General features: G+C 39.0%; 1 protein-coding gene across 4 annotated transcripts in view; it reads right to left on the bottom strand.

Annotated features, from left to right (window-relative positions):
• Positions 1 to 1,119: 1,119 nt before the first annotated feature.
• Positions 1,120 to 27,223, bottom strand: part of LOC6639376 (mucin-5AC) — a 48,231-nt gene continuing 22,127 nt past the window's right edge. Inside the window, exons 1-12 of one of the 4 annotated variants that reach the window (XM_047012206.1) lie at positions 17,866 to 19,658; positions 10,480 to 10,659; positions 5,660 to 5,757; positions 5,447 to 5,541; positions 5,255 to 5,376; positions 4,779 to 5,156; positions 4,469 to 4,696; positions 4,069 to 4,413; positions 3,278 to 3,950; positions 3,009 to 3,171; positions 2,251 to 2,355; positions 1,120 to 2,033 (exon numbers count right to left, since the gene is read on the bottom strand). In XM_047012206.1, coding sequence (XP_046868162.1) covers positions 1,676 to 2,033; positions 2,251 to 2,355; positions 3,009 to 3,171; positions 3,278 to 3,950; positions 4,069 to 4,413; positions 4,469 to 4,696; positions 4,779 to 5,156; positions 5,255 to 5,376; positions 5,447 to 5,541; positions 5,660 to 5,757; positions 10,480 to 10,659; positions 17,866 to 19,614 — 4,494 coding nt within the window. In that variant the 5' untranslated portion in view covers positions 19,615 to 19,658 and the 3' untranslated portion in view covers positions 1,120 to 1,675. Of the gene's footprint in view, positions 2,034 to 2,250; positions 2,356 to 3,008; positions 3,172 to 3,277; positions 3,951 to 4,068; positions 4,414 to 4,468; positions 4,697 to 4,778; positions 5,157 to 5,254; positions 5,377 to 5,446; positions 5,542 to 5,659; positions 5,758 to 7,917; positions 8,757 to 10,479; positions 10,660 to 17,865; positions 19,710 to 27,223 lie in introns of those variants that run through there. The other 3 variants (XM_047012207.1, XM_023181732.2, XM_047012208.1) reach the window with 3 other exon arrangements.

Below are 27,223 nucleotides of genomic sequence, written 5' to 3' on the forward strand. Positions count from 1 at the left end.
TGTAATAATTGTTTAAATACTAAACTAAGATCAAAATGGGCTAATTTCAAACTGTTTTGAACTAATTTATCGGCTAGGACAAAACTACATATCCATCGGATTCTAGTTCTATAATATTTCCAACTCGTTGGAGCCTTCTAAACTAAAGGTTTTACTTTTTGCTCCAGCTAAACTGTTCAAATAATCGCCATCAATTGACCAGTTCTATGGGAATTTCTTTTGCTAACAATATTTGCATTAACTATAAGTGTCTATATAGACTATTTATTTATGTATGTATGTATATATATGTTTTGGTATAGTTTACTGTTGAATTCTGTTTTCATCTATAGGTATTGTATATTATAGTGTGGAAGCAAAAACAAGACCGTTTAATTAGGAGCAGGGCAAAAGCAAATGTTTAGTATAACAGAGAAAAGAACAAGAAATTTTGATAGTTTGATTTTGAACTACATGAAAGTAGATCCAATTATTGAGTTAAAAGGTAAGTAAAGTCGTTTTTAAAGTGCAATTAAGTTTGGAAAGGAAACAGCAATTCTGGATAAGAAGATAATGGTCTTTAAAGAAAATAGAGAGAGAGATAGAGAGTGAAAGACTAATAGAAGTATATATCCATATATATATATATTATAATCATAGATATAGTCTTATATCAATATATACTGTTAATACCAATAATCCTATTCCAAATAGAGTTAAACTTCTTCCACATAGACTTGATTATGCTGAGAAGTCTCCATGTGAGAATTGTTGATATTAACACGATATGATATAATTATTATATCAACGACATCAATTTCTATCGGTGATTTCAACAAATTGTTAACTTATCCCTATGTTTGATAAGTTCAGAGTTTATCTGCAATATGGCTGATCCCTATTTATGTCTATGTAGTAGTATTGATAATCGTTTCTATATGTACTTGAATGCATACATATATGTACCTACATATGTATATACAGGGTTAAAGGTGTGTTTTGGGCTTTTGGTTATTAGGGTGCAATATTCCGACCAATAACTAAATATATACAAGTATGATGACAGGGCAACTAACTTAGTATTAACAATACATATATTTATGTATATATATGGAAACACAGAATTCATAAAGCTAACAATTTCAATCTAAATATGTTTTATTTCCCATACATATGGCATATGTCTTTATAGTTTATATATGTAGGTCTATATATAGGTGTACTATATCTTAAATGTTTTCAATTGGATTACACATTATTTGTCTTTATATCGTCTATGGGAAGAATATTATCAATTTTTATTTTATGTTGCATATTTTATATGTTACGGTTAATTAATTAAGTGGAACTGGAAACGTTTAGGTTGTTAGTGAGTGGGTGGTTTGGGTGTTGGGGTAGCTGTGGGGCTGTGTCTAAGTACAGGAGGGATTTTTGGAATGCAATTTCTTTACGATTTTCGTATTTTCAATATCAGTTTTGTCTGTTCTTGGACCCAAAAAGTGCAATTATTATATTGGATTTGATTTTCTTTTTTCATTTTTGTATCTTACAGTTTTGTGACGCTTTTGTCGATGACTATCATCAGTTTTGATCCATCAGGTAAATAGATCGTTTGCTATATGTTTGAATATTGTTTATAATTGTTGGTGTTGTTGTTGTTGCTGCTGCTGCTGCTGCTGCTATTGTTAATGGGACATCAGACATCTGTCTCATTGCTTAAGGGTCGCTGAAGTTCCATTAAATTGTGATTGGAAGTGGGTAAGGGAGCCTGGTGGGACAATTGCTTCTGCAAGATGGGCGGCGGTCCGCCATTGGCATTATCCAGCATTGGCATCGATTTCTGGAGAGGTATAATGCCAGTGCTAGTTACCGTGTTGGTGCCTGTGCCAGTGGACGATGAGGGGGATTGGTGCTGTGATCGCGGACTGGGCGGTGTGGGTGTGGCCGGTATCTGATGCCAGTTAATACTGTTCTGGGAGGTAACATTGCGTGTCTTACGCAAAGGTGGATTCTTGGTCGATGTGGAAAAGGCCATGCCACGACGCAACGGTACTCTAAGAGAAGGTCGATGGGTTAGTTTGATAAGGCGGAGGTTCTTGGAAGAAATGGTAGTGGGGTTATAACAAATAAATCACTTAAATGTGCAAAATATACAAAGAGACAGACAGACAGAGAGAGAGAGAGAGTGAGAAAGAGAGAGAGAGAGAGAGAGTGTGTGGGAAGACTGACAGGGGCAGACAGTGGATAGAGAATGGACAGGGGGAGACTCACCTTGTTGGACTCGGCGGTGGATATGAAATGCCACGATGACTGGGCGATAATAAGAGGTTACCCGAGTGACTAGTTGTCGTACCAGGCACGAGCAATGTATTGTTACTATAAGTATGATAAAGGTTACTGTAAAAGACCCATGAGACGCCACAGACGACAGATAGAAATGTGCAAATGAAACAATAAAAAAATGAATGTTAAACAAAAAGCCAGAAAAGTTAAAAAGCCCAGAACAAAAATTGGGGGTGAAATATATTAAAAGAATTGTAAATAAAATAAAGTCCGAAAAACCAAAATGACGACGACAGGTTAAGGATGGTCGATCGGTTCACAATTACGGTCGATAATTTGATGGTTCGTGGTGGATTGTGGTGAGTTGTGGTGGCAAGCGTTGCGTTGTGGTGGGTTTAATTTGGTTGATATCGGCGCAGGCATATGACAAAAAAAAAAACAAAAACAAATAGGCAAACAGAGTTCCATACAATTGACACAATAAAAAAATGATTTATTTTTGTATTTGTTTTTTTTTTCGGTTTTTTGTAAATTTATAAATCTTTGTTTATGTTTTTGTTTTGGAGTTGTTTAAAAATAACTGTTAAAATTAATTATGTTATAAATATGTTACAAATAAAATTAAACTCGCTGTGGGAGTGTGTTTGTGTGACTGGACAAATGAGTGTGTGTGTGTGTGTGTGTATGCTTGCTTTTTAGTAAGAAGCTGGTCATATGGCAGGATCAGGACGACAACTTCAACTTACGTGTGACTGTGATGCATATTCAGATTGGGTAAGCTCTGGCCCAAATGGTTCAGAGGCTGAACAGAAAGCGTATTGGCCGAAGTTGAGGCAATAGTTCCGACCTTTGCCTTGTGTAGGCCACCAATTAGCTGTTGCTTCCCCTTCAGGACTAGTCCATGGTTGCCTGCATTCATTCATTCACAGAAAGAGAGCAAGGGATGCAAATCATTCGATATGCATATATCGAATATCAAATATCGATATCGAATGTGTGTGCGTGTTGCACTTACCCGTCATAATGCTTGATCCTTCATCACTGGACACCGAATTGGTCTTCTCAAAGTCCACCGATATGTTCCGCGAATCATTCCATTCGACACTTCCGCTATGGCTATTATTGGCACTGGACACATGGCTGCAGATGGAGGAGTTCATTGGCGATTTGCGCACACCGAGCGAGTCGGCGGTGCCGCCACTGGTAGCGCTGCCACCGAAACGGAAGCTATCACCCACATTGCCGCCAACGCCGCCGCTGCCGCCTCCCGATCCGCGCTTCAGTCTTTGGTAGATGGTTTTGGCCCGCCATAAGGCATCACACCAGTTCTTCGCCTCGGTGCATTGTAGCGTAAACGCTGTCGTTGCCACCTGGAACTCGTTCAGGTAGACGCAGTTCAATGTGTTGTTGGGAGCCAGATGAACCATCAGCTGGTCGGTTAGGTATGGCTGACGAATGACCTTGAGAGCACCCAGTCCCTTTTTGGCAATGGTCTTGCACACCAGCAGCAAATCCGTTAGCAGAAAGCAATGTACATCCGATTTGCCCAGATTGTCCTTGAACTTGTGGTCACCCTCCATGAAAAGATGACGCACCGGATACGCCGGACAGCCACGCATGGGGGCACAAAGGTCGAACATCTGGCTGTGGTGTTTGATAAGCTTGTCGAGTACTTCGTTGTTGGTATCCTGTAGTAGCAGCAGCAGAGCAATTCATGGGCAATTGTTGTCGTTAGCTTTGCTTCATTAAATCGAACGGCCCCCCCCATAATCCCCCCAACATTCACCCCCCTCTCATATAACTTACCACGACATCATAGGACTCAATCCTTGCCATTACACCCTTAAGGCGTTCATTCTCCTGTCGCATGGTCAGATGATTGTTGACACTGCCAACAAAATTCTCAACACTGTGTATCATCACATCCATGGCCTCAATCTCCTCCACATCGCTCATGTGCTTCTTAATAGCCGCCAGCAGGAGGCTATATTTGGTCAATCGCTGCATGGGGCGTACAACAATGTCGGCCAGCCGGAGGCGATTGCACATTTTCTGGGACTCGCACCAGGCCAAATAGGATGTGAATAGAGCATTGTTCTGATTGAGCTCCTTGCAATAGAACTGACATGTGCTCTGCTCTGCGCAGTAGATCTACAAACGGATACGATATTATGCATAAGGCTAATGGTTAGCTCGCTCCTCCTACCTTATATGGTGCAAAGATCGAGGCAAAGGCAATGAAACCCTCTTGAAAGAAGGCGCATCTCATCGGTTCGTGGGTCACAACACTGTGAGCGACCATTGGATAAAGCCAAAGAGTCCAAAATTTTATGTTTGCCTCGCAAACGGATCTAATATTGGAGAACAAACGATGCTGATCGACATCAATTAGCAGGCGTTCCTCTTGTACGGCTTCCAAACAGGCCAAAAAGAGCTACAAAAACAATGATGCACAGAGATGATGCTTGAAGATCGGGGCTCTTCACATTTCATTCCTTTACTGAAATCTCACTTACATCTGTGACAGTTTGCAGGGCATGTATATAGTATACTTCGGTGGTGACCAGCTCCCATATGGCCGTTTGTATCTTAATCTCACTCTCACTCATAGCATCATGATGGACAAAATCCAACCATGATTTGTCCATATTCTGTAGATAGGCCAACGAGTTAACCAAATCGGGGTGATCAAAATTTAAAGCGTCTGGCCGCTGGGGAACACCATTTTTGGCATAACTATTAAGTAATTCACAGAGTTGACTCTGTTGTGGATTCTTAATGCCGAATATGGAAGTCCAGCGTTGTTTAATTTGTTTGCCCGCTGCCCCAGCCGATTCACTAGTCTCTTCGGTGGAAGCGGATGACAACAGGCGGGGTGGACGTTGACGTGAACCCTTTGTGAGAGAGGCAGATGGAGGAAATCAGAAAAAAAAAAAGAGAATGGACAATTAAAAACTACACTCAATGAACCGGTGGAGGCCACAAATCTTACAAATGAGGCTGCCTTCTGTAAGGTCTTGCGACTGCTTTCACGCTCGGTAATGATTAAATGATGTCCAGCCAGATTCTCCACATCCGTTTGCTCATCCAATGAGCTTGTCAAGGGTGAAGGACCTATTGAAACAACATAACATAACCCAATACAGAGAACACAATCCATGGCCACAACTATTCTTTTTATTACCTGCATCTAAAAAACTTGGCGTGGGATAATTGTCCGTTATTGTGATCTGATTAAAGCTAAGATTTCGCACACGCAATGCATGACTCAGGGCATTTCTGTAAGTTAACATAAAGCGGTCTTCAGTCTGCCCAACTTTTCTCTGACGATTCTATAGATTTTGAGTTCAAAGCCTCGAAAATCGTAGAACGATTTAAGTGATTTAAGTTTACTTACAATAGGGTGACACCTTTGGTCGCCGGTATAAATTCTTCATCTGGCTGCTGCGATGATTCTAGGCAAAATAATACCGAAAAGAATTCGGAGCTCGATACCTATATATATATATATACATTTATAGGAAAAATTGTGAATAGTCTTATAAACGTATTTTAATTAAATCGCTTAATTTGCATATCAGATGAAAATAGAGAGATACAGAGAGACAAACAAAGAGAGACAGAGAAGGAGAAAGACAGAGACAGAGAGAGAGAGCGACAAAGAGATGTCCATATCTCTAAAAGTTTAGTGGAAAGTTGAAACGACGATAGGGTTTTTTTTTTTTTTTTGCTTTTACGTACTCAGAGTCGCTGCTTTCGTTAGTCAAAGCTATTAAATTAACCCCTCTGACTTTGAAATCAAAGCGAAAGATAGAGGAAAGAGAGAAATAAAACAAAAAATACACAAGTTCTACACAAAAGCGTTTCTCCATAGAAACTAGGGAAGCGGAAATTCATCTGCAAATATTTAAAATAAAAAAGAATACAAGAAAAAATGAAGTAAGTAAGTCGTCTCGCCGACTTGGGTATACCATACACCAGGTGAAACAAATATTTAAAATTTCGAAAACCAAATGTATGTCTACTAAATTGTTTTAACATGCCTCATACCATTTGCTATCTCGCTCACTCTACAAACACACAAGCACTCTAGCGCCGCCACTAGCCAACGGCCAATTCTGCCCTTATGGATCGCGTAGCAAAATACGTTCATACGTATATTTTGTGTGTTTCTAGTCCGATTTCAATCAAATTCGGTAGTTTGATAGAAATAGATAAGATTTACTAGTCTGCCAAATTTGATTACGATGGTCAAAAAATTGCAAGAGCCAATCGGTTTTTTCTAAATTATGGAGGCGGAAGTGGGCGTGGCAACATATTAAAATATATGTATTCTGCGCGCATACTAAGCCAATATACATACTAAATTTGGTGAGTTTAGCTTTGTTAGTTTTCGAGAAAATCAGTTCTGTTTAATTTTCGGGGGCGGAAATGGGTGTGGCAAAATTTTGAAATAGTCAATATCTGCGCGTCTATTAAGCTAACTTACATACCAAATTTAATGTCGGTAGCTTTCATAGTTTTTAAGAAAATCAGAGTTATGTAAATTTCGGGGGCGGAAGGGGGCGTGGCAAAAAGTTGGAACAATTATTTTCTGCGCGCTAACTAAACGAGTATATAAACCAAATTTGATGTTTCTATCTGCTATACTTTTTAAGAAAAACAGTTTTATGTAAATTCTGGGGGCGGAAGGGGGCGTGGCAAAAATTTGAAACAAACTCGATAAGCGTACATACTACACGAGACTGCATACCAAATTTGGTGGCTGTAGCTCTTATAGTCTCCGAGATCTAGGTGTTCATACGGACGGACGGACGGACGGACGGACGGACGGACGGACGGACGGACGGACGGACAGACGGACATGGCTAGATCGACTCAGTTTTTGATCCTGATCAAGAATATATATACTTTGTGGGGTCGGAGATGCTTCCTTCTGCCTGTTACATACATTTTGGCGACTTTAATATACCATTTCACCCTATGGGTGTATGGTATAAAAAGGGTGTAGGAGAAAGGTAGCGGGTAACGGATATTCAGATAAAAAAGAAACCATATTCTCTGTGTTTTCGTATTTGACCCAGACCAGAGAGGCGGCAAAGCGAAGACAAAGTGGAATCCTCGCTGTGTGACAGGAAAAGAAAGCGGAAAGTGTGAAAAAGTGATGGCAGAAAACAAACGAATGGATGGCAGAATGAAGACTGAAGGATGCACGATAGATGAATGAGCCATGAGGGTGACAGTGGGCGTGAGGATGAGGGTGAGGGTGAGGGTGACAGTGACAGTTGGGGTGAGGCGAAAATGAAAGTGTTCGCCATGCGAAGGCAACTTTTTACTTTCTTTTTTGCTGATTAAAGCGTCGAAAAACAAATCAAAAAAAAAAAAAAACAAAACGCAAAATACAAGAGAGGGTCTGGAGGGGGAGAGGAGAAACGAATTAAAAAAAAAAACCAAACCAACTTGATGACTCTAAGTTATTCATTTCCCGACATCGTGTTTTGTACATTATTCACCCCTTTTGCTTTCAGTTACCGAACTCAACCACAAAAGGTTAGCAGTCGTTGGCTTTCAGGATTAATTAGAACAAGACCAAGGCAAGTCGGATTCACCTTCAGTTGGATAGACGGATGACGCACCGTAATTCAGATGCTCTCTCTTTGCCGTATATCCTTATGCGGTAATTGAATCCAAAAGTTGGACTAATTAGGACTAATTATCGTTAAGATTGACAGAAGCAGAAACAAAGAATGATCGACCATGTCTATGTCGACTTAGTGTATACGCTTCCTTCTTTCCTTGTGATATCCTGTTTTGTGGCAATTGGTTTTCAATTTTCCAGAATTATCTCAGTGTCGGGTAGGGTTTGGGTGGTAGATGTGTGTGCCTATGTGTGAATTGGGGAGGGCGGGGCGTTTTCCTTTTTGGGTTTTTTGCTGACTCACCTCGCTGCGTGTCAATAACGGTTTCTTGCGCTGCATAAACGAGGACTTCTTTGGTTTGACTGTCCCTGACGACACTGACACTGACGACGACGACGACGCAACGATCGCCTCGCCACTAGAGCCCTGAAACTGTTTTGTTGTGGTGGTGGAGCAGGAAGACGACAAAGGTATTGAATGAGTCGGAGCTGGAGCTGAAGTTGGAGCCAATTGTTGCTGCTGCTTTTGATGCTGTTGTGTAGAATGATGAGGATGGTGAGACGTGTGGAAGTGAGGTGGATGGTGTTGGTGTTGGTGTTGGTGTTGGTGCTGATGGTGTAGAGTGGAGGAGGAAGAGGCGGAGGCGGGGCTAACACTACTGTGTACACAGGGACTGGTGGCACCTCGAGCTATATAACAGCCAGATGTGGAAGTGGATGTGGTTGTTATATCTAAAGTCGGCGTCGGCGACAGTGAGAGCATTAGTGACGGTGTTCGCCGGACAATTTGTGGCGCTTGGGTATAGATCGTTGGCGGATGAGATTGAAAAATTTGACTTGATTCGGTTTTATCCAACTAAGAGCAATGACAAAGCGTTGTGCGTGTGTGTGTGTGTGTGTGTGTGTGTGTGGGCAGATATATAGGCGCAGGAAGTAGGCACAGTTTGTGCGTGTGTGTGTGTTGGCACAGATATACAGAAGACAGCAAGGGGGAGAAAGAGAAAGAGAGAGAGAAAGAGAGACGTAGACAGTTACAGTGAGTGTGTTTAGAATTGAGTTAGCATTAAAGTGCTTTAGTCCAACAAAAAAAAAAAAAAACAATTAAACAAAAATACTACAAAATTAATTAATCATTCCAAGCAAATATCGAAAAAACATAATTTAAACAAACTTTTTCCTCACTACCCTTTAATATGTACGTTATTTTGGACTTAATTGGGAAATGCTGTAAGCGATAGGCAAATTGAAGGTCATTGAAAATAAATACAAACTGATGGAAACTTTCAACGAATGCTGCTCACTGTAGATGATGCTATACTTAGTGCTTAATCACCTTGTAACTATGGCCTTTTACTAACCAAGACTTCATGGAAGGCAAACAACAATGTTGTATTTATAAAATCGCAAATTTTCCAGAATAATAATGCTTAGTAAGACTTACTTAAAGCAGAAATTTAATCCTGCAATCAACCAACCGACAAAAATACTACAACTAAAAGTAAGTGCAAAAAGTTCAGAATGGCTTTAGCACATTTTATATAGTAATGTGTTAATCGGTAGAAACTTTACCTCACTTAACCTTTATAAATATCAAAAATTACTTTTGTATTATGAACCTAAAAACATACGAATATATATCCTTTTGCAATCAATAAGCAAATGGCTTGAACAAGAGCAAACCTTTCAGGCAAATTATATGAAAAATCTCAATGTAATACGCACTGTTGCCCAAGGAGAGTACAAATAGTCAATGTGTCCCTTTTCTAGTCTAATTCTATCTACAATTTGCCAAAATTTATTATACAATTTATGTCATATTTTTGGGCAACATTTTCATTTCGAATACGACAACAAATAAGGGGGAAAGAAACATAAAAAGGATCCATTGGAAGCAATGTAAAATCACAAAAAAAAAAGAGAGAAGACAATTCTTAAACTGAATAGAAACTAAGCTAAAAATCATTGAAAAGTCACGTACTGTTGACTAAGGCCATTCAGTAGTAGGATAGGAGAGGAGATGAGAGGTGTCTAAGTGGGGGTACGAGGTAGGGGGTGGGGCTGTATGATGGGTGCTTGTTACAGGTTTTTCATAATGAATAGTAACTACCAAAAAAAAACACACACACACATACATATATATACTGTAAGTGTGTATGTATAGACACATCTTACACATAGAGAGATAGATAGATACATATAGAAAATGGGCGTAAAACAAATGACGAAGTGTAAATCAATGACAGCTGAGAAAACTCCAATAGAAACTCAAACAAAAACACAAAAAAAAAAAAAACCAAAAGAAAGGAAAAGAAGCAAACTTACAAAGAAAAGTCGTTTGTTATCAATTTTCCTCATAGAATCACCACAGCTAAGTAAAGTAATGTAAAGTAACGATAAAGGTGCCAAACTATTTACTCTACAAACAGTGCACCAAGAGAGATAGACAGAGACAGAGAGAGAGAGAGAGAGACAAGGAGGGGGTGAAGGGCTAAGAGGCTTAGGTGCTACTGTGTTTAGCATGCAATTCAATACTTGTATGACCTTCGTTTATCTTGGTTGCAACTTGAATTTTCACTTACCACAATAGACTGCCTGCCCAGTGAGGCTGCTCCCGTACCCATTATTGCAGTCGTCGTTGTTGTGGAAGCCATCGTTGGACCTGCTCCTGCTGTTCCAGCTGCTGTGGTAGTCGCTGTTCCATGTTGGCATGCCACCACCGTATCGAGGCCATCCAAATGCGTAAGGCTTTTCGATTTCAACTGAAATAAAGTGAATGCAAAATGAACACAATCGTTTCGAAACCAAAAGAAACAAAAAATGTACTCGCATATATATGTATACATATATCTACATATATATTTCATATTCGTATGATATGTCGACAAAAAATCAATCAAGGGCATTTCTCAGATATTCATAATTAAATTTTATTCTTATTGTTGAATGCATTTGTAGTGGGGATTTTTCCCCTCTTTCCTTCTTTTATTGTCTCACTCTCTTGATTTTTGTTGTGTGTGTGTGTGTGTTCAGTGATAGTTTTATTTTCTTATTGATTGTCACATGCATGTAAATAAAAGTTGATCACATTGTAAAATTAAATAAAAAATATTTCAAACGTAACGTAACTCGCTTGTTAACTGAACACAAGAAAAAAAATGAATGTAGACATTTATTTACCCTTTAAAAAATTGGAGTATTTAAAACTTAAGGGGGGTTTCTACCTTGTGTTATAAAAAATTTCGATTTTTTTTATTGCCTTTTTGGATAGGTAAATGTTTCAAGAATACTGTGTAAAAATTTCAAGTTGAAATCTGTAAAATTACGAAAGTTGTCGGCCGTTAAGTTGAGTGGTGTCAAGCGCTCTGTGCCGGAGCGCAAATTTTCAAACGTATTTTTCTCAAAACTACATTTTTGGATCTCATGGAAGTCCTACAGGGCACAAAAATTAACCAATCGCTATGAAATTTTTTACACATGTTCTTTAGAATATTGTTCAGCGCTGGTAGTAGAATTGGAAATTGTTAAATTAAAAAATTAATTAGTAACGAACTCATAACTTTTTCGTTTTTGATCCTTTTTTCCCAATTCTACTACCGCGCTGCGGAAAAATGTCTAGATTAAGAAAAAAATTTTATTTTCGGGTTCAGACTTCATTTGCGAACGGTAGGACTTCCATAAGGACGAAATGGGGATGCCTTTGGAAAATTCCCCCCAGCACCCCCTTTTCATGGATCGCCGAAAAAAAAATTTAATACATAGAATAAAGTTTTCTCAACAACTGTGGAAAATTTTATTCCTTGATCTATTATACTTATCTCAAAAAAAAAGTCTTACTTAAAAGCGCCTTTTCGGCCCAACAAGGTAGAAACCCCCCTTAACTCAACATCTCGAGAACAATGTCTTTCAAGGAGTAACAATGGGTTTTACCTCTTTTTTTTATAGAGAATTCATATACTTGGTTTTCCTTTCCGGCATCTGCAATATGCCCTTTTATTCTTGTTACTTTACAGAGTATTACCATCCATAAATTGAAGTAGAGTCAAAAGCATTCGCCATGATAAATTCCATTTAAAATTTCTATGAATTCATTTGCATATATTGAAAAGTACACAATGGTTTTCCCATCCATGTTGTGTCCGAATTTGAACAAAACAATAAAAAAAACAAATGGCCATGCGACAAGAAAACATATTTATAATAAGGCGACAAATCTTTACATTGCCAAATAAATCAAAATATGTGTGTTTACTTAGATTAAAGAAATATTCAAGATACTGCACGGAATTTCTCCTTGAATTTCATAGACTCCATTATTTTTTTTTTACGATCTTTCAAAATTAATTGAAAAAGTCCCTTTTCGTGCTCTTGAATTATAAGTGCTCTCGGGCAGCGACACAGGGAAAATGCAAGTATTCTATTTCTTTAATTTCGCTCAACATGTTGTATGAGTGATATTTCCTCTTTTGTTCAATTTTCTCATAGTTTTCCAAAATCTTTTGTGCGCGAATATTTTCTTTGTGCTTAAGCTTTGTTCAAAAAAAAAAAAATAAAAACTGAAGGAGAATCAACAGAAAGAAAAAAAAACTCAGAGAAAACAAAGAGTTAAACCCGACCATGAAACGACATCGATTCATAAAATATTTCGCGGTTTTTACTACAAAGCATAATATTTTCAATGGCTTAAGGCAGAAAGAAAATCTGCTAGACTCCTTTTCCCCCCCACACTCCCCTCTGCTGTATTCGGTGTATTCCCATTTTTTCCGTTTTTCTTCTTTATTTTCCCTGGCTATGGTGCAGCTTCTTGCAAGACAATGGAAAAAAAGACTTGGCTTTGCCGGAAAAAGTAAATTGCTTGCAACGAAGGCGAACAACTGCCACAAAAACACATAGACACACACACACACACACAGAGCAGATGCAGCTGGCGAAAAAAAATGAACCATGCTGCACCTTTGGCCCTTCCCTTTGATACCCTGCTTCCAGCCATTCTCTCAAGAGAACCCTAGACGTGTCGTTGTTGCGCTCTCGAAGGGTTTCCGTTGCCTTGCTTAATGCACTGTGATTACATCAGTCAAGTGCTCAGTGCCAGGGCCATCATCAAAGTCAATGGCAATGGCCTCAGCCTCCGTTTACATGTTTGTCCGATTCGCTATGCTTCGCTCCGCTCTGCTCCCCCATGGCGTCAGTGGGACGCCGCCCAAAGATTTGCCCATTTCAATGCCATTTCATAGTCAATCGAGTTAATCAAATGGGCTAAGCGACTTTGGGCCGTTATGAATATTTGCGAATTTGCCTTAAATGCCAGCATTTGCCTTAATTCGTTTACTTCCGTTGTTGAGACATCAAATAGACACAACATTTGCCTCATATCCTTGAAGAGCCCCGCCAAAAACCCCAACCAACATACACTTAAGGTAATGCGTATGGCATGAATGACATTCCCTTCGCTTAGACCGCTTCAGCCGTTCCCGACAAAAATGAATTCCATTCAACATATTTGATATCCTTACCGCAAAGCAGTCATTTTAATTTGTCTACAGACAGAAACTTATTACTTGGCTAACAACTACAAGAACAAAATGTTCTAGTAAACTATGATAAACTTTGATTCGAAAAGATATTCAGTTTTCGGGTTTGCAGCAAAAACTCCTTTAACCCTTAGTTGATAAGTTTGACTAAATTAAAGATAGATATAACGAAATTGTTTTTGGAAAGGGTATTCATCTCAATGTCATATGCCTTTGAACTATTTACGCGTCTTCTGCTGTTTCTTGTTCATTCCTTTTTCGTCGTCTTCCATCCATTTGCCACAAAAATCTGTTTGTAAGCATATGTAGGACTCCCCCGGGTGTGTTCAAGGATTCTCGCGTGCTGCGTCTATTATTTTCTTCCCCCAATGCTGACGACATTATTTCACATTTTGTTTTGGCAATTTTCAAGCTTGAGTCTTCGCTTGGTTTGCTCTTTGCCCTTTTTTTTCACATTTCTGTTGCCATTTCCTTTTGCTTCTGGTCTTGCTGTTCTGTTCTGTTCTGTTCTGTTCAGCTCTGGTCTTGGGTCTCGTCAGTGTCGTCGTTGTTGTCGTTCTTTGTTTTAATGTTGTTTTTGTTTTCTCTTTCTTGTATTCCTTTAGTATTTATTCTCTGTGATTTCTTTGCAGCTTATGCTTAAAGCTAATCCCATCCTGGCAACGTATTTTCATATGTTCTCTCATTAGAGTTGACACAGCTGTTGTCATAAATTCATTTCGAGCTTAGCCAATAAAAATGTATATCCTTAACTAATGCTGCTAACCACAGAACCCCATTAGTCCTCCCGACCTCTTTCATTTTTAGCCACTTCCAAGTGATTTTCAATGTGACCCAATTTCCTGGAAACCTTTTCCTTAAATTTCATTAACTGGACATCAACTGGCTGGCTCTTGTGTCGTACAACAAATTTTTATTACAAATGAAATTTAAATAAATTAAACATTTAGTTTAGTATACTCTGTGTGTACGTGTGTGTGTGTTTGTGTGCGGCTGTGTCTCTGTGTGGGTGTTTGTCCGCTTGTGTGCACACGCAGAGTGAAGTCCTTTTCAGTGGTTCGGTCTCTGGCTGCCCTAGGCTTTTTGCCTCTGCCCACAACAAGGTTGAAACAACAAACGAACGCGTAAAATAATTGCTAAAGACAGACGAAATGCATTTTTCACGTTCTCACATCACGGCCTGACTCCCCATCTCCCCAACCCAATCCATTTAGTTGTGTTGCCATCGCGCTTTCAAAGTGTGTTAAAAACTTATTGCAAGGATATACATATAGTAGACTTATATGGCTGGATTATCGTGATAATTGGATTCTTTAATCTCAAGTATATACTTAAATAATCTTCTGAAATTATATTTATAGATATTTAACAATGTCACACATGTCGTATGAATAATAGCGAGTTAAAATGCTTCATACGACGTGTTGAACAATAGATTGACTATTCAAAGAAATGAAATGAAGAATATTGTTATTTTGTATGTCTTTTGATTACGTTTTAATTAGAATTTTTATAGATTCCAAAGGAGAGTTAAAAGCTCTACAACTTGTTAATTAAACAATATATGCAGGTATTTTCGAATTGTTTGTGGTTTGTGGCCAATGGTAAAATACACTTTGATTCAGAGCTAGCAATTAAGAGATATTTATGTCATGTAATCTTGATCGTTTGGTTTGTTTTCTCTTTTCTGTTGCATGTAATTAAAATATCATATTAGGTATGAGAAAACGTATGTATATATTGCCCTTAAAAGTGTGCTACACTATTTGTTTGGGTCTGCCCTGTTTGCCTTTTAGCAATTGCTTTTGAGCGAAACTTTTCCAACAATTAAACACACAGCCACAGTCACGCATTTGCATATGGCAAATTGCATGTGAATGTCCGAGTGGAGTGTAAAAATAGTTTTCGCATTTCCTCTTCTATGCTTTCTCTGTATTTGTATCTACCTGGAAATAACATTGTAACTAACAAAGTGAAATGCAATTTGTTTTGGCTTCGACTGACATGAAACTTGTTATCAAAGCGCGATGCGATGCGACGCGATAGTAAATCGCATTAAATTAAAAATTGAAAACATTTCACTGGCATTCCATATGTATACACACAGGTAAGAGCTGATGTACATATGTAGATATGTGTGTGTGTTTGTGTGAATTGTGCGTAGTTGAGTCATTGCTAAAATCCATATTGAATTAAACATAATCTAAAGCGAATTATATCCATTTTCCATCTCCCACTCTTTATCTTCTCTCTCTCTCTCTCTCTCTGTTGTTGGTTGTCTTTCTTGTTATTCGGCTTGGTTGTCTTAATCCCGATTTCTATGATGTTTCTTCTTGGAAATAGAAAAATAACTAAGGGGAATGCTATTATGCAGCGATAAACGGATTATGGCTTATTGTTCAAGCTTAACGATTTATATTTAGATATATTTTATGCTATGCTGAAGCGAAAATCATAAGAATTTCATGAATTGCAGATTTTTCTGTATACCCTTTAAATGAGCTAGGCATATTCGATCCAATAGAGAGTTTTTCTAAACGATGAGAGACTATTACTACTTGTAGGCTAGAAAATATGACCAAAAAGTCTATAGACAGAAAAGTTCCACTTACGGCCCAAGGCTAATAGCTCTTTTGGCTCATTCATTCATATGATGGGGCGTCGGGCTCTATGGTTATGGTTATGCATGAGTCGTTCATGCCAAGTTATTTGAATTTAGGGCAGCACCCTAGCACCTCCCAGCTGTTCCCATCCCCATCCCACCGTAGTCCGTAGCCCTAGAGAAGGGAGTCCGGAGAAGAAGAAATCGTGAATGCAATTTATTGCTTGACTGCACTTGCGCTAATGCCCTTTAATGTCTGTCCTCGGGCAACAATTGAATGGGGAATGGGATGGGGGGGGGGGGGGGGGGGTGAGCCCACATTCACATATATATCAACCATACATCTCATCATCTAGAACGATGTCACGCCCACATCTCTCAATTGCATAGACATTTCTATGCATTTACGCTTCGTATGCGTAATATTATACTGTTATTATTATTTTATTGTACACACATACATATATGTATTTCTACAAATATGTACATAACTGTATGTATGAACGTGTATGTAAAGTAATAACCGAGCGAGTGCACAAATTGAAGGCGGTGTAGTGGGCAAACTTATGTCGGTCACTGTACATGTTTTATTGCATATTCCATTCGAGCATGAAAGCGGTTATATTGCCAAATTGAATTTATGCATTTAAATTCAAATTGAATTTATTGGAGAGCACGGCTGATTGACTACCCATATATATCCTTGCATTCAATCCAAAAATTCGACCAGTTGTCATTCCGACATACAGCATATACGATGACCAGTTGGCAATAAACACACATTGCAACAGAGTGCTCGTAAAAGTGCACTTGTTTCTCACGAGGGTCACATTATCAGTTACACTCGAATATATTATAAATCAATATCTTTATTCTATGCATTTTGCAAGTCAAGATTCATTCAAACCATTTACTCTCAAATAAACTGCAAAGTCAAATCATCTGAAGGATAAAATGACAGTTAAGTGGGCAGAAACTTAAACCAATTGAAGCTTATCAAGAAGGATAAATCAACCGAGTAAAGCTTAATCTTGAATTTAATGAATTTTATTAGCCAACAGTTTCTGAGAAATCAAAGCGTCAAACTACTTTTTTGATTTAACAAAAAAAAATAAAGTAAGTTCTTTCAATGACTAGAAAATCATTTTCAAATTAAAGTACTTTTTTATGGGTTCTGCAGAAGCAGGAGCTGAAGCAAATAATTTATTGCATACTTCTGGGATTCGATGAAAAATCACGCGCGGAAACATTAAATCAAAATGCTCAACTTTTTCGACCCATAAATTAGTTCGATTCTAATGACAACTTGGAAAATTTACCAAATAATTTCCATTTACCTGCAAGACGAAAAAAAAACTTTACAAGTAACCCTTATTTGTGGCTAATTTGGCAAAATGAATATTATTATTAAAATTTTGTGCTTGACCAACAAACCAGAAAACAGAAAACATATCATAATAATGTACTTAAATAATAAATTAACAGATATGAAATAATTAGACAATTGTAATCTGAGAGCTGAAAATATTTAATCAAAATTAAATAAATTTAAATTGGACTTAAATTCCTAAAGTTGAAATGCTTTTTCAACCAAAATCTGTAAAAGCAAAAAAATAACAAAAATATAAACGAGTAGCCACGCAAAAGATGAAAAAAATGAAATAAAAATACAGAAAGGAAGAAAAAACGAATATTTATTCTCATTTCATAAAGTAAATATCTGATTAAGGCTAAACATTTGCGGATAATTCTCTGAATATTTTTGTGTTTGTTGTTTTCTCGTGTTTTTTTTTTTTTTTATTATTCCATGTTTTATTTTTTTTTTTTTGGCTCACCTGCAGCTTGCTGGTAGGCGGAGAGACCACAAGGCAAATCTTCATGGTGGCCCGTAAAAATTCTTCGCGTTTCGTGCTCAGATCCGGTGTAACAGAGCCCGGCGATGTGACAATTGCCGCTGTCTGTTTGAGGGGAGCACGTTTGGGGGACGTCATGTTGCTGGCACTGGAACTGCTGGCCGGTAGAAATGGATTCAAACTGCGCACCAGAGTGGCCGAGTTGAATTTACTGCTGCTCTCGCCGCCACCCATGGTGACTGGAGTGGGGGCCGATGAGGAGACGGCTGGGGCATTTGTATTGGTGGGACTCTGATGATGGAGCAAACGTGTGGGCGAGTTCAGGCTAAAGAGTTTGCGTCTATGGCGACCTGGAGTGGATGACGAACTTGACGCCGGACTTGGTGTCGGTCCAGGCGGACAACTAATGCCGCTCTCACTATGAGTGGATGACTCTTGCGAACCGGCGCGACTATAGGCCGGCGTTGGCAATTGCGCTGAACGCGAATCCTCTTCAAGTTGTTCACAATGGCCTCCACCTCCTTGTTCCTGCTCTTCGGAATACGTGCTGTGATATGTGCGAGCTGTAATCTCCGGCAAGAAGGGGTTATTCGGTGAGGTCAGCGTGTATTGATAGTATTGTCCAGCTGCCGAATCGCTGGTGCCAACACTACTCTCCACAGGCAGAGTGTCTGTCTCATCGGGTGTTGTTTCCTCTGGGAACGAGCTGCCATGAAAATCATGGCCATAGGCTCCAATGCTGCTGCCGCCCCCGCCCCCGACACCGCCACCCAATTGCTCCCATTCACCGGATGAGGAGTTGTGTGAGGATGCCGTAAAACCCTCATTCGAATGCCCCAAATAGCTGCGTGAACTTTCATTGCTGCTCTTGAAGAGGAAATTCTGCAGGCGGGTCAAACGAACGGAGCTACTTTCACTGGTCAGGCTACAGCTTCTGCTGGTCGTATTCGTTGTTGTCGATGTTGGTGGTGGAGCTGCTGCCGTTGCTGTCAAACCAGTTGTTGTTGTTGTTGAAGCTGCTGTGGCTCCATTTGGGCCAGTCACTGGATTGCTGCTCTGAGCAGCTGTGCTCACCTCTCCACCCATAGAGCAAGCGTTGGTGCTGGTGGTGACAACGGCTGCCGTCCAATAGTACACACTCGTCTGGGAGCTGCTCAGCTCACTCAATTGTTCGCAATTGCTCTCCAGCGATGTACTCGAGTTGGTAGTGGCCACACTACTCAAGTGCTGATAGGCGTACTCCGGTGGTGTACACTCGTCCGGGCTATCCAGGAGCAGGGCGGGATTAATATGCCCGCCTAATGCAAGGCCAGGCAAATGCAATTGCACCAAATTATTATTCGGCCACAAGGAGCAAGAGGACGATGCGGATGCGGATGCGGATCCGGTTGCTGTTGCTATTCCCACCGCTGTCCCTGTCACTGATGGCGGTGGCGGGGTTCGACGACTTTTCGCCTTGAGCTCCTCTGCAGTTGGCTCGTGCCGTTTAATCTCCAACGATCGATGCTCACCGCGGCGAAATGAACGTCGCAGGCGTTCGGCAAATTTCGATGGCTTTGCCAATTTGACCTTCTCAGTCTTTTCTTTGCGCGACTTTGGTGCGGCGTCTGATGTGTCTCCGGTTCCTACGGTAGCTGTCTTCTCCTCTTTCTCGAGGAGTTTCTCGTGCATTCTTAATGCCTGTTGCTTGCTGGCTAATATGATTGGTGGCGCCGCAAAGCCACCACCCATTACGGCCAAACCACTGCAGCCGTTGCCGTATTCTTGCTCTTTATCTTCTAGCTTTTAAGTTCTCTCTTTGATTTCTTTTGAGATAGATCCTTTTCCTTCTTAATTCACTAAATTTGAATTTGTTTAATTTATTTATATAATTTTTTTTTTGGTTTTGTTGTTCTCAAGCGTTGATTTTCCCCAAAAAACTAATAGTTTTTGTCGTTTTTTTTTTTTTTAACTAAATGTATAATTTATGAATAATTGTTTTTTGTTTTTGTTATTGCTTATACTATTATTTTGTTAACGTTTTGTTTTGCTGTAAAGTAAAGAAAAAGTACTTTGTTTTAATTTTAACAATTTACCTTAGTGGGAGAGAGCACTTGAGATAGAAAAAAGCTGCAGATAAGTTGACATAAAATATGTAAATTTTAGTTAATTAAATTTTAGTTTTGAGCTCTGCAATCTATATAGATGTCCATTTTTCTATTGTCGACTCTGATTAGCGACTCTGAGATACCCGTTTGGGAAGACATTTTCATACCCTTCCCCGAAGAGAGGATATGAAAAATAGTCTCGTAAAAGGCAAAAAATTTGTTCAACTCAAAGAAGATAGGGGCACGCGATTAAGGGCAAATCTGTGGGGATTTGCATAGAGTATTAGAAAGTTTTGTCAATTTGTCGCGTGTGGGGGCGCCCTCACTAGGAGGGCGGGGATAAGCCATTGCATAATTCATTCACCACCAAAATCTCAACTAATTTGTTGATGAAGCAGTCAATGTGGATTTTGGGGGCGTTCGTTTTCTGTTTATTGAATGGGTGGGGGGAAAGAAGCAATGTCATTGAAAGTATATTGAATAATCAATGCTCCGCTGTGCATATGAAATTCACACATACAAACACACACACACACATAAATATATAAACGTATATATACAAATATCCTTCCTCTTTTTCATGGCACCTCCGCGTCACCGTTTTAGCTGGCCAGCTATTACCCATTCGCAATTTTGTATCATTTCGAAGGGAGGCGAACTTTGAACTTTTCGATTTTTTGATTGGGAGAACTGGAAAAACGTGTTAGTATTTCAAATAAAGGCGAGGCCGGCGTCCTTCCTCACTCTTTCTCTCGCGCTCTCTCTTTCTCTGGCCTTCTCTATCAATGTGTTTCTATGTGTGTTTTACATAATTTGCCCAATCGATGGTACGAGAATAAATATGAAAAGTTAAAATGGATAAATCAATGACAAAGTCAGAGATGAAACATTTAATTAATGCTCAGTTAGCAAATGGTCAGGGTCGTCTTTTAGGGGTCAAATTGATATCCCTTCCGTCTGTATTTTCACCACCCTCTTCTGTCTCTATCATGCTGTGAAATGTTTGCCACAGCTGACACCGGAAATCGACATAAGCCTTAATTAAATTGCCATGCCGCATGTAGGAAAAAAAAAACCAAGGAAAGTAGTATATATGTATGGGTTCGTTTTTTTTCAAGAGAGAGAAACAACATTAAAAACAGCCACACAACACAAAGTGCTTCCCTCTACAAAAAAAAGAAAAAAAAACGAAAATGGAAAAAAATACAGAGTATAGGAAAATGGAGAAAAGAGCGTGAAAGAAAAACATGATGAGCCATGCTCTCACATTTATTTGGCCAGTAGATAAAAATGCTAAAGGAAAATCTTCAATGTTTGCCACATTAAATAAATTGCACCATAGACGGACGCGCAACGTAAACGCGCTCGCGTCTCTGTCTTCGACGTCGCCTTCGTGTCCGTCCCTATTGTCGCCATCCTCCTCCGCAACCCTCTCTAGCTTTGCAACTCATTGCTTTTGTTATACCCTTTGATTGAATGGTTGAATGGGCATACTCAATTGAAATCCCCCAAAAAGGCTGACCATTGAAAACTTGCATAATTATAGAAGACAATAAATGTATAAAAGTCACTTAATTTTCATGATTTATTATGATTTACTTATGAAACTAAAGAAAATTAGGGCAAGCAATGGTCGATCTTTGAATTTTGAACTGAAATTGAATTTGTTTCTTGTGCTTTCTTTCATTCGTTGTTTTGTTGTTTCGTTGAATTCTGCTGTTGATTGCGATGGTCAGAGAAACCAATGGAAATATGGCCATAAAATGGCTCATAAAGCTTTATTGTTATTAATATTATTTGCACACACACACACACACACACACACACTCATGCACACAAATCTAAATAAATATATGCACAACAGGAGAGTTGACAGGCTGACGACGCCTGCTGCCTGCCTGTGAACCGCCCGCCTCTGGTTATGTCAAATAAATCATTGCATACGCCTGGGCGCCTCTTAAGCACGCAACACCAAAAAACAAAAGAGAAAAAAAAAAAACACACCAACAAGAACAAGAAAGGTGGCTTGGCTATATTTTTCCAACGAAATTAATGTATGTACGTATAATTAAGCTGAAGGGGTCAGGCACAATTCGTGTGCATCGGCGTTGGCTATAAGCTTTAATACATAGAAGAAACCCAAGACACACTTTATGTTGCCTACATTTCGGGGCAGCAATTTTTAAAAGCAAGCAAACACCAGAGCCGATAAAGCCAGAGACTGGGCGTGGAGAAGAAGGTGGGGCAGGGCTCTGAAAAGCGGATAGCTATCTAGTTGGACGGTCGTCAGAGGCACAGGGTCGACACAGGCAGTCAGGCAAAAAGAAGGCGGCAAAGTTCTTTTCAATTAAATGTTTTCAAACGCCTCAGACAGTTTACTCTGTGCTCTATGTGCTCTCATGTGCATACATATATGTATGTGTGTGTGTGTGTGCGTACATGTATGAGTAAGTCTCCTGGTGTATAGGTGTGCGTGCGTGTCCTTATTGCCACGTTGTGCGTTGTCCTTGTGTCATATTAACATATTAAGTACTCAAGGAAATAATGAACATACAATTTTATTCTATAAAGCATACCACTTCCTCGATGAGTATATGAGAACTAAAAAGGACCAAAATGATCAACGTATAAGTATTAATATCTTTGAAAATGATTAAACCCTAATCCCTATGTCAATTGTTAGCATACAGATTGGAAAATAGTATGAATAGTTTTAAAAAAAACAATTGAGAAACCCAAAGCTCTAGTGATTAAACCAATGTGAGGGTATGAATATAGTTGAATTTTGATTAAAATTGCTTAAATTTACATATTGCACAATGATTGCTCGCTTCTAAATGCTATTTTTTTTTGTTATTCTTTGAGTGTAGAAGGCACAGTGGAATACATTTCGAATTTTGGGTAAATGAGGACGTTGTATGAGTAACATAGATTGTTAAAATAATAATGAAATATGCGTAAAACGTAGAAGGAGAGGGAGAGAGGAGGCCATGTTAATTGAAATATTTTTCATTATTTCAAACTTAGTGGCAGGCAGGTTGGTTGGGTGCCTAAGATGGGGACGGTGTGGAAAGAGGAGACGTCTTCTTTTTTTGATAACTCGATTGTATCACGGCAACATAGCGAACGTCACGCCAAAAAAGACAGCGAACGGTGATGCCTGTTAAAATAGCATCGCAGAGCGTTTAAAGATAAGCGAGCAGGTTGTTCCGACTTTCATTAAATTAAATTAAATGTGTGTGTCATACGATAAAATTTTATATATTCAAACCCCACCACGGATGTTGTAGCTGTTGTTGTTGTTGTTGCCGCTGCTGCTGTTGAATGAGTTCAAGGAGTTTTACAATTTCAGTGCAGCAGCAAACAAAATCCTGCCACAACAGCAACATCAACAACAACAACAACAACAACAGCAACAGCAAGCCGCCCGTCATTTCCGCTGCTGTTACAGATGGCTGGTGTATATGCCGCCTCCGCCTCCGCCGCCGCCGCCTCATGGTGGGTGTGGGTGGTTGGTGGTGGGTGGTGGAAGGGCAGCAACAATTTAATTTTTATTGTTATGATGTCATCAGCATAAGAACCCAGTGACTATGCGCTGACATTGGTTTGGTTTGGCTTGGTTCTGTTTTCGTTTTTTTTTCCGCTTTTTTGTGGGTGGTTGGCTGGTCGGGTTTTGCTTTTGCTTTAGGCCCTCTCGAAGCTGCGAAACGTGAGCCTAATACAAATTGGCCCACCAGGACCCAAGAGACTGAAGACAACGATTAGAGGATTGGAGTGAAAGGACTCTGACTCTATATATGTAAGTCTCTGGTTGTGATTTATGCGTGAATTGTCTCTGGGGCCACTCGCGCGCTTAAGGTATCACACACACACACACACACACACACACACACAGACATACACACACACACACACCAATATGCGTTCAGGTGCACCTAAAATCTAACAGAGCCCGCCAATAACTGCTGCTACTGCTGCTGCCGTCTGATTAGCATATTGCAAATTTATGGACTTTCAAAGGATTATGACCCGGAGCAATTACTCATTTAATTGCAGAAAATTCTTTTTATGATCGTCAATACAATGTAAAGTGTAGATTTCATTTCCACCCTTTTATGCTACACTGAGCGAAAATTAGATCAATTTTAATGATTCAAATGAGCATTTTAATTTGCTTATTATTATATAAAGGACACAATATTTTCAAGCTATTGAGTTATTGAGTGTCCTTTGTATAGCAAGTTAACTTGACTTTTTTGAGTGTAACAACTTTCTTTCATTGTTGTCATGAATTTTGGTTTTTTGCTGCAAATTTATACAATTTATTCCATGGTCATTTAAGCAGAGCTAACCGAGTTTACTTACTAGTTTATGGTAAATGTATGTAATATAATATTTTGCTGAGCAATCAAGTGGCCAGGACTCGGGCGTCTGGGCAGAAGAAGACGACGACGACGACAACAATAACAACACCGATGACGACGAGGTGTGTTTGTAGAAAGATTGTGGCGGATGGCGGATGGTGCGCACCTTGTGCATGAAGTGAAAGAGTTTGATCGATAAACCAAACCGCAGCAAATCGAGGTCTCGCAAACTCAAAAACTGACAGACAGACAGGCAGACAGGCAGCCAGGCTTGCCAGACTCAGGCTGAGGCCCAGGCTGCCTGACTGACGTACACACGACGACATACGACGGGGCTCTGGCAGTCAGTCAAGCAAAACTTTTTTGGCGACACACTGGCCCGAAAATAAAAAATAAAAATTGATTTTAAACTTATCAAGCATTGGCAGAAAGGTCCCCAATGACAGTTGGTGGAGATAAATATTTGTTCTGATTTTGATTTATGCAAAAAAGAAAAGGGGTTCTTCATATGTATACCTAGTATGCAAAAGCTTGAAGAGCATATTAGTTGCTAACAAGAGCTCAAAATGTGCATTGTTTTTTGCGATCGACCTCATTAAGTATAATCAATTTGCAATGTTATTCTCGGAGTTTAATCAAATATCTGAAAAGTTTAGAGGGTATCTCAGATGTCGGCAAAATAAAGCTAGTTTTTCTATATTTTACTGAACGAACTTTTTGATTAAAGCAAACCAATTTTGCACTGACAAAAATTGAGTTAAATAAAAAAAAAGAACCCCATTGAAAATGTAATTCATTCAAGTGTTCTTCATAAATGTCAACTGCAACTTGTCTTCCATCTCTTTCGTTCTCTTATTCTCTATCTCTCTTACATTCTCTCCCACTATATATGTCTCTATCTCTCGTTTGCCATTCATTTTGATAGCAGTACTTACCTTAGCTGAGCTCAGCTCAGATTCAAATTCATTAATGGTGTTCGGTTTGTTGTTGTTGGTTTGCTGTTTGCTTTTTGTTGTCCGTTGGTTGGTTGTGTTGGTTGGTTGTTGACAAGGAGGAGCCTACTACTGGGAGGAACCTATTCAATTTCAATTTCGATTTTGACTTTTCTTTTCTTTTTGCGCGTCTTCTTCTTTCTTTTGTTTAGTCGTCGTTGTTGTTGTTGTTTCTGTTGTTGCCTCTCACCGCACATTTATTTTTTGCAATTTGTTTGCCTCGCGGTTTTGTTTGGCCTTTTTTCTCTCTCTCTCGCGTTTAGTTCCTTTGTTTACTTTTTTGTATTTGTCTATCTCACATCACAGTGTGTACTTGCATATGTGTGTGTGAGTGTGTGCCACACATACATGCATAGCAAACCTAAAATACTCGTACCCTTTTAAACTATACCAAACTAAACCTGTTTCACACTGCGTATACGTAATTTTGTTCTATCTCATACAAACAGGCATACATATATATAAATGCATGTATATATATGCATGTGTATTTGTTTAGTATCTAACTTAATTGCCACAACACCAATAATCCCCTCTTTGCAGTCAATAATTGTTACCTGTAAATAGAAATAGAAATAGAAAAGTTAAATTATTTCGTTTTGTGTGGTAATGAGATTTTCTACATCTAAAAATATACATTTATACTTATATGGAGAGGGTCAAAAGGGGGGTAACTAATTTAGGATCCATGCATTTATTGTATCCATATATCCATATATAAACTCACTGTTCTTGGAATAGAACGTAAATACAAACAGTTTTCGGTTGGTTCTTTTTTATCAGGGCGAAACAACTTCAGAAACTCACTTAATGCACTTGTATACTGCTATTAGATTACGAAAGGATACTACATAAATGCAAAGACAAAGATAATCACTTCAACTTGCTTTAGTTGTTCTTTTTCATCAGTTTGTCAATGCCTTTATCAGTTTGCTTAGATTTGTATTTTCTCTAACTGTATCAACATCAAAATAAACTTAGTTAATGCTGTATTCCCTAATCCATAATGTTTACTTACAACACTCTCGCCCTTTGCTTAAATTAATAAATACAAAAATCATCTAACACAAAAAAGAAAAATAAAGAAAATAAACATACTTATTTATATACATATTTTGATGGCGGCAATGGCAATGACATCTTTTGAGAAGTTCAATTCACCAAACTCTTTCATTGAGTACCTTGACTCTTTGCCTCTTTTTGAATGGCTCGCCATTCTCCTTACGGTCAGACGACCGATTCGGTTCGGTGCTTGAGTTTGAAAAATGGTCATAGCACACTTCGTCGAGGACGAGATGTTGGATACTGGAAACTGACGATGACGATGTCGTCTGGCGCCTTTTATTCAACTATTTTTGTACTTTGTCTTGTCGTTTGTTACTTTCTCTTTTCTATCGTGTTTTGGTGCTTTTTCTTCTTCTCCTTTGGCTAGTCGACGAGATGTTTACGTCGTTCTATACGTCTATTGGGATTTATATGTATGTATGTATAATAAGAATGTCGAAAATCAGTTTTTCTGTCTAAGCTTCTTCTTCCCACAGCCCACCTGACCATATCATTGCTTCTTGGTCTGTCCAACAGTGTTATGCAAAACAAAAATTCAATTTCAATTCAATTAATCACGCTTGATTACCACCAATAACAGTAGCCAGCAGCCAAAAGCCAACAGCCAACAGCAGCCAAACCCCAAATCGGGCTCACAGCCAAAAAAAAAAAAAAAAAAACATTTCCCTATGGTTGGTTGCTGCTGCTGCTGCTGCTGCTTCTGCCTTTGGCTATTGTCCTTGCCTTGCAACTGCTTCGGCATCCGATTTGTTTACTCTATCAAGTTTAGGTCATTGGGGTATAGTAAACAGTAGAAGACATTCACCTAGATGAAACACTCATTTAACTTTTC

This window comes from Drosophila willistoni (assembly GCF_018902025.1).
Source record: "Drosophila willistoni isolate 14030-0811.24 chromosome XR unlocalized genomic scaffold, UCI_dwil_1.1 Seg144, whole genome shotgun sequence".
In the NCBI taxonomy this organism is placed as follows: domain Eukaryota; kingdom Metazoa; phylum Arthropoda; class Insecta; order Diptera; family Drosophilidae; genus Drosophila; species Drosophila willistoni.